At 42.3% G+C, this 8,510-nt stretch overlaps 1 protein-coding gene across 3 annotated transcripts in view; it reads right to left on the reverse strand.

The window, feature by feature from the left end:
• Positions 1 to 8,510, reverse strand: part of ESRRG (estrogen related receptor gamma) — a 412,482-nt gene that overhangs the window by 157,459 nt on the left and 246,513 nt on the right. For all 3 annotated transcript variants that reach the window (XM_006916223.2, XM_025049855.1, XM_025049854.1), the window contains one exon: positions 597 to 1,012. In XM_006916223.2, coding sequence (XP_006916285.1) covers positions 597 to 1,012 — 416 coding nt within the window. The remainder of the gene's footprint in view (positions 1 to 596; positions 1,013 to 8,510) is intronic.

Raw genomic sequence — 8,510 nt, forward strand, 5'->3', positions numbered from 1 at the left:
GACAGTAGATAATTAAAGTTGTCTACAGCAGCGGTTTTCAAATGCTAGTTCCTGGGCCAGTTGCGTCAGAATCACCTGGATTTTTGTTAAAAAATATAAATTCTCGGGTCCCTACCCCAGGTCTGATGAATCAGAAAATCCAGGGGTAGGGCCCAGTGATTTGCATTTTAACAAGATCTCCAGGAGGTTTAATGCGCCCTCAAGTTTGAAAACCCTTGGTCTCAAGTATTTATTTCTGAGCCTCTATAAGAAGAACCGAAGAAGTAAAGGCGTTATTTATCCAGTTTGCATCGTTGCTCTACGGCCCCACATCGCTCTAATAACAGCCGTGCTTTGTTTAAACGCCACCCAAAGTGTATCACCCGCCCATCCTTGGAGCTTGATGGTGACAGCAGAATTGACAGGGGGCATGACTGGGGAGCAAGGGGACTATTTTATAAATTCCCCATTCTCAATTTTAATCTATTTTTATTTTGTATTCGAAATAGAATTAAGCTGTGAAATTTAACTCATGAGGATAAGACGTAAGATGGCCAACAAACAGACCATCACGTGAGGCTGGAAGAGGGTTGGGGAGTCCCAGGCCCGACACTAACCTTGAATCGTCCTCTTGAAGAACGCCTTGCAGGCTTCACATGACGCCACCCCGTAGTGGTACCCGGAAGCGATGTCGCCGCACACCAAACACAGTCTCTTGGGCATCGAGTTGAGCATGTATTCACACTTGGTCTGGGGGTCTTCGACGATGGTGCTGGAGCAGTCGTCATACAGTTTCCGGACAGGCCCACTACCTCCTAGGATAGGAGCAGAAGGGTAGAGAGGTGGCGAGTCAAGTCCGTTCTGATGGCCATTCATGGTTGAGCTGTAGCTCCCGCTGGCGTCTGAAGAACCACCTGGGCTGTGGTGGTTGACGCTGTCCGTCAGGGAGGCTGGGCTGGAGGGTTCCGTCTTGATGAAGGACGAACAGCTAGAATCAATGTGTCGATCCTTGTTTGACATTCTGCAGAGAAGCCTGTGATTCAGGGAGAGACAAACAGAGGGAGAAAGAGAAGAAGAGAGTGTCAAACACACAGACCAAGCACGGTAGAAACAGAGAGACGGTAAAAAATAAAAATAGAGAAAAGGAAAGGGAAGGAGAAAAGAAGAAAAAAATAGAAGAATTCATATGTTAAAGACATTGCTCTTTGAGGGGACGACCTAAGAGCTAGGGACTACACATCACTCATGCTCGAGTCAATATCTCTTGTTCTACAAGAAGGTAATCAGCATAAGGGCATGACAGGGTTACATAAAAGTGCCCAGACAGGCCATAAACAAAAGCTCTAACGGGTCCGATTCCTTTTATTGTACCTTTCTCTTGGAGAACTACTGTCGATATCTAAATCAACTCTGTAGATTCTAAATTTATCCATGGAAGGGGAGTGATTTTCAAAGTCCATATCATTTCTAAAATTGTATTTATCCTCACTCTACTTTTCCCTTCCACTTTCTGAGGCTGCAATCCTTTAATTACGAGCAGAATCAAACTTTTATGTTAAAGACTGAACAGATGATTCTTCGGCTCTGTAATTACTGTTTGTCAGCAAGATTCCATAAGCATAACTGCGTCTTTTATTGATCTAAGAAACAGAGGGACTATATCCTCAATCACGTTGCTTCTTTATTTAAACGGCTGTTTCATAAGCATTGAGCCATGTAGGAGGACATCGAGAATAAAATTCCAGCGAATATTTAAGGATTACTCCCCAGAGGCCACAAAACAGTGAAATGATCACCAGCATCGATTAGTAAATATGTTACTAAATATTTTCATGTGTGTGTGTGTGTGTGTGTGTGTGTGTGTATGATTTCTCACTGTTGAAGAGATGAATCAGTAAAAGCCATCTGAATCCATAAATCTGACACTTTATATTCAACAAAGTAAGAAGGGATCAAATTTTGTACTGAAAACATAAGATTTGGGATGATTCCTTTTTCTTTCCAACTTTCGATCTTTTCACACAATAGCTCCTAAAAGCCAAAATGAACATCTATATTGTGAAAAAGTCTTATCTAGAAGAAACATCGTGCCCGTCTTTTTTTGGGTCCATCAGGGATTAAATTTCTCAAAAGGTAAATAGGTGAAAAGATAGAATTAGTTCTATTTTCTGTCCACTTAGTCATAGTGCAAAACCTCTTTTAGCAAAGTCTCCAAAAACCTTCTAAGAGCCCACTATAGACAGAAGAGGTGACAGTTGAGAAAGGGAGTTAGAGAATTGCTCCCCAGTGGAAAGCTGACTCATGGGACTCCCACAGGGTAATACTGGTCACTCGCCAGAATTTGGGGGAGCCGTCACAGTATGACCAAATGAATGCGATGATCTCTTTCGCTATAAATCTAGTGACATCTTATCATTTCAAAAATGGCATGCTCTTCTCCAGGTCTCCTTTCCCCCACTGTTCTATTACTTCAAAATGAAGAAAAATATGGAATTTCCTATTGGGAAACGTTTACTTAATTATTCCAAAAAGGCGGTCTTCAGAACAAAACATAAGGAAACAAGAATTCGGCTCTTAACCCACGCATTCCACACTGGACACTGTTCTGCTTTCTAACGTAAAGCAACATCAGGATGCGAGGCGAGCAGATAGGTAGGAGAAAGTCTCCAAAAGAGCCTCTTGCTTTCCGCCCACGCACTCGCGCCGGCCTTTCCTCAAGAACTAGCGGAAGGAAAAAACAGGCCCCTCGCCAGCCTGAGCGTCGGTGTCCTGTCCCTTCTGCCTCTGTGCCTTGTACCCGTCACTGTTAATGAGCGCTGTAATTAATAGATTGCTCGTCTTGTCTCCTCGCTTGCACTCAGGGCTAAGCACTTTTCCTCAACTCAACGTCTGAAGGAAAGCGGGTCGGCACTGACTTACAACAGCCCTGCAAATCCCTTTTAATTTAGAGCACTTACCCCACCACTTCACTTATTACCTTATAATTACTGGACTGCTCGCACATACATTATGATCTTACACCAGAGTTAGAAGTTATTAGGCTACTAAAACGTGGCTGCTCCCCTTCCCTCTCGCTGGCACTGAATTTCTCATAGCTCTGACAATTAACTCTTTCGCATCTGTCTGCAGGCACCTTTTCTTAATTTTTTTTTCTTTTCCCGGAAGGTGGCTGGGAGTTGCCTGATCACAAAACACGCCACGTTTTCTCTGGGCCCTGTTTTTCTTTCTCACTTTTCTTGTATCATCTATGATCAGTTTTTTTCCCCCTAATTTTCTCTCCCTCAGGCTTTTTCTCATGGGCTTCTAAAACTTGCAGAACTTCTGATTAAAGAACAAGGCCAGAAATGACCTTCCCATTGACACAACAGTTATTTGCTAAGTCACCAAATATTTATGTGTCGAATGCATGTTGTTAAAGTGCCTGGAAAATCGGGAGTCTCCAGCCAGCTGTCTCCTCCAAAATCTCTGTCCATAACTTTGCAACAAACTGGAAGCAAAGAAATTCAAGTTCCAATTGTTAAGAAAAATCTCCGGACAGTGACTGGCCACTTTATCTGTAAGTCAAATTGAACAAAACTGGATTTGTGCATTAGATGGCACATGTTTTTGTTGTTGTTGTTGTTGTTTTGTTTTTTTCCCCAAACACGAATAACCTCCTCAATTAATATATTTTGCCCAGTGGAAATAATAATAGTCAAGCTGCCATTTATCAAGCTTATCTGGTGCCAGGCATAACCCTGAGCACTTTACAGAATATCGCCAGATGTAATTCAACCCTCTTGAAAGTGTTTTAAAAAGCACTTTCAAGACAACCTTGTGAGGGAGGCAACACATTTTAGGAAATGGAGGCCCAGCCGTAACTCAATTTCCTGAAAGTCACATAGCTAGAAGAGGAAGAACTGGGATTCGAACTCAGGTCTGACTCCAGAAGCCAGTACAGAAATGTCTTGAAGCCAACAGAGATTTTAAAGGTGTCCACTGAACTGCTTTAAAAATGGCCAAGCAAGCACGGGTGCAGGAGGCACACCCAGAGGGCTAGTCCATCCACCGCTCAGCCAGAAGTCGAGGGGGGCCGAAAGGACCCACACGCCGGCTGTAGGTTGGCCCTGGTGAGTCACCCTCTCCAGCGTCAGTGCAATGCCTAAACGGAACCTCTGAAAGAACACACTTGTCTCCTAATGATTACTTAGCTCATTACCCTGAACACTTCCTAGACACCGTTACATTACACCCTAAAACTACAGCGAGTCTTAATTCTCTCCCTCTCTGTCTCTGAAATTCTACAGCTCTATTATTCAAGCCTGAAATATTCACAACTATCTATAAATTCAATTGTCAGCTGGTGGGTTTTATTCTAGACTTCACTTCAATCTAAAATTAGAGGCACTAAAATTCACATTAACTCTAAGAGGAATGTAGTGAATAAGACTTTATTTCAAAAGAACACCTTTTTGTCAGAAAGAGCCATTTTCAAGATGATGGCTTTATCTGTAGCCAAAGAGAATAAGCCCAATTCCACATTGTGCTGTTAATGCAGAAATTTTAGGTCACATTGGATTAATAAAAATCTGAATATAGTTAAGAATTATGAATAGAAATAAGGTGCTGAAAACTGTGGGAAATATTTATTTTAAAGCCTTAGTACAGTTGCTTTTACTTTATTATTTTAAGAAAAATGAAGAGACACACGAGGGACCAAGACAGTGATTTTCCAAAAGCCTTCTCTGAGTGAACACCCTGAAAATAAGCTGGAGGCAGAAATGACTATGTCAAGAATAATGTTTAGTTTCTGTATGAGAAACTCAATTTGAGGGGTTTAACAGTATTCCCAAGACCAGGGAAATTTCAGTGTTTTAAAAAGCACTTTCAACCCGGTTTGAGATACGTCTCAAATAATTCTGGTTATCATACTTCAACAGAGAAACTTGTTGCTTAACCTTGCCTAAGGGTCAGCAAGAGAAAAGCTTATCTTCAGTGTTAGATACTCATCATCAGGCAAATAAAACTTCTTGGCTGCTGGACTATGGAAAAATATAATTCGTGAAAGTTCATTAACTGTACGTACAGGTGTTTATGTACAGAGCGAGCGAGGAAAACTCAGAATCATAGCTGCTGCTGTGGGGGAAAACAGGACAACCTGCAAATTGATACTCCACTTATACGATAATTACCTAACTTAGATGTTTTCAGAGATTCTAGCCAGATCCAGGTAAATGTGTGATCCTGAGTGAAACACCCCGAATTTCCGCTTGCCCGCACAGACGGCCAGGGTGGCCCGCATTTTCCAGAAGGAACTTAAGTGCAGCCAATATTTTGATTGTTAAAAGCCGGTATAACAATAATGTGCCATAGGCTTATGTGTCATTAACCCTTTCGTCAAAATATAAGTTCTTAACAAACACCTGTATTGCGTCCTTTGAATTTCATACCAAACTCGAATGTATTCGCTCATTTCCCTACTAAAAGAACGATGCCTAAAATTCTCGTTAAGGAACAGGTCAGTGAGGTGTCCTTTGGCCTTCCTGGATTGTTACACTAAGGAAGATGTTTTGCAACTTTTGTTACACCTGTATCAGTGACAGACTCCTAAAGAGACTAAATGAAGGACAATTAAACGAGTCACTATGTCATTTCCTTCTTTGTCACCCTTTAGAGCCCCAAAAGGAAGGGCTCTTATAATGGGCTCTTTATAATTTCCAAACGCTTTATCAATTCACATCCAAAATTTTTAGTCACGTTTACAAACGCGAGGAGAGAGAGAGGAGAGAAGGAGAGAGAGGGAGGAAGAAGACAGACCAAATCGCAGAATTCCAGGGCGAGACAGGAAGCTTATCAAGTGCCAGCACTTAATGGCTCCCCTATTCAGAACAGGAGGTGTATGAGGACCGTTCAACCTTCTGCCTTCTGAAATCGCCAGATTAAATATTTAAGTAATTTTGCTTAAAAACATAAAAAGCCGTTATCAGCCTATGGGTTTTTGTTTTAGCGCTTCTGGAAGCAAACCTCCGACCTACTGCTGCAGCTCCCGGAGGCCCGGCGTCAGAGCTACCCACGGCCCCGCAGCCCCCTCCCAGCCTGAGTGACGACTTCAAGCACGCTCGCTACTTTACAACGAGCTTTGTAAATTTTTTTTTTTTTTTCCTGCTTCAACTAATTGCACTCTGGTAAAGTGGCAAAATGTGAATCACTTAGTGACAAAATGGGCACCAGCTGCTATTGTCAGAGAACGGTGACGCTGAAGGAAAGGAAAGCGACCGAATGAAGTGTCATGTCAGAAATCAACTGTGCAACGTGTGATTTGAGAAAACATGACTACTTTACAGAGACAGGGTGTCATTATGGCATCACAGTAATACGATGCTTTGACAACTGCTGGGTCTAACGTATCATCATTGCATTAAGGTACACTGGCTTAGTTGGGGAAGGGAGAGAAAGGATTTTTTCTTTTAATAAGAAATATCTTAAGGTCTGCCTGGTTAACCTAACGGGAGGAGATCATTAATTGTACAGAAGGCATTGTAAATCCGGACCCCCTTGCTCAGGGAGATTAAAACACATGTGTACCCACATGCACGCGCGCTCAGGTATAATTCCAGGCCTTCTTTAGAAAGGGTTGAGGCCCGTCTCAAGGAACAGGTTTCTGCAGAACCAATCACGGTGGTTTAGTAATGTTGCTTCCTGGTTCTTTGAACAAACGCCATGTGCCGTGAGTCTTAAAGACTCTTTCCAATTTACTCCATCAAGAACAAGAGCAAGCAGACAGCTCCCTGCAAAGCTGAGGCTTGAATTGCTGACAAGAGAAGTGGCTAAGTAGCGTGGGGACAGGGGGCCAGATCCCCAAAGTAACAAAGCAGAGCCTCTATCTGAGCTGAAAGCCTTCCCAATTCTGTAAAAGGCTGTGCACTATGCCAAAAAAAAAAAAAAAAAAAAGGAAATTTTGGACGAAAACAAGAGCCTTGCCACACATTTCTGGCCAGTCACTGAAAGGAAAGTGCCTCGTGAATATAATTTCGTACCTAATGACTTCACCACCACTGGGAAAAATCTCACCTAGACCCTATCTGCTTTTAGGGTTCCAGAGTTCTATGATCTTTTCTTGTTCGATGTTGTTGCGACCTTAGATTGGTCAACCATCCAGGTTTATTTTTAGTCACTAAAATCCCATGTCTTGGGAACCATCAGCCTCAGCCAAACCAGGAAGGTCGGCCATCCAATCTGACATATAGAGAGACCTATAGAAGCACATGGCTCCACCCTTACTGCTATATGTACAACACAGACAGGGAAATGGAGGGTATTCATTTCTGGCCACGGAGGCTGAGAAAGATGGCGAGGGGGGCGATGCGCTACCAAGAGCAGGCGACCCAACAAGACGTGGTATGACAGACATGCACGTCTCAGAAAGTGCCTGTGAAGACCCCCAGCTCCTGTTTTACTTTGGCACAGGAAGGCAGGCCGCTGCTGATCACCTTGGTAAGTTATCCAGACTATTCTGGATGGAGAAAAGTGTTGTTGCTTCCACTGGTATTGCCAGGTGATTTGTGATGCTTCTTGGTTGATAAACTTCATTGATGGGGAAAGAAATGGTCCTGGGATATCGCGATGTGTTGCTGTCCATTATGATTGCTGACGGTTTCTGCGTTGAAGGATTCGATCTGATGCAGAGGTGCTTCGTAGTGTAATTTATCCTCACCTTGTTTTCTTGGACCTATTTCAACCTGGGGATGTGCATCCCTTGTTTATAGCTCCAAATACAATAAGTGAGCTACTGGCAGATCAATAAAACTGTTAAATGCATAATAATGTTGGGTAATTGCATACATGATGTTTTGCATAATTAACTATCTGAGCTTTTCTTTAATATAATGGGCACTCATGTGATATAGAGTAGCTGTAAGTCTATAAAATATACAGTTTATATGAACCACGATTCTGTTTAAAACTCCGGCTTAATCATCTACATCGGCTTTGAAGAAAGAGCTCTCCTCCACTGCCAAGTTCAAATCAATTCTTATGACATTACTTTATAACTAACATGATATTTAACTGATGGTGGCTATTAGCTATTATACAAATTGCATTCAAGGACTGTAACAGTAGGGGGAAAATACCATTTAGTTTAAACAAACTTCTGCCATGCAATCAATATTATTGAGGCAAATTAAGTGTTTTAACAAGTGTGTATATTTGCCCTAATACAGCTTAATTATCTATATCCTCATGACTGCCCAACTCCATGACACCTATGCATGTGAAAAGAGAATCTCAGGAAATACCTAGTCAGAAATTCAGATGCACGACAGACTTTTAAAGCAAGCATTTTCTCTCTGATCCCTAAGAATATTTCTTCCCCTACAAGAGTTACTCTCTTGGGACCAAAAGCCTAAAGACCAGAAAGGCTTCAGAACAGAGTACCCTACGTCAGTGCCCAAGTGTTGATCAGGTCACTATCCCCAGGGCACAGTGAAACAGCCCTGAGCACGAGCTGGGGACCACTGTTAGAAAGGAAGGTTAGCATTGGGTAAAAAAAA

The sequence above is a fragment of the Pteropus alecto genome, unplaced genomic scaffold (genome assembly GCF_000325575.1).
Source record: "Pteropus alecto unplaced genomic scaffold, ASM32557v1 scaffold65, whole genome shotgun sequence".
NCBI lineage: Eukaryota > Metazoa > Chordata > Mammalia > Chiroptera > Pteropodidae > Pteropus > Pteropus alecto.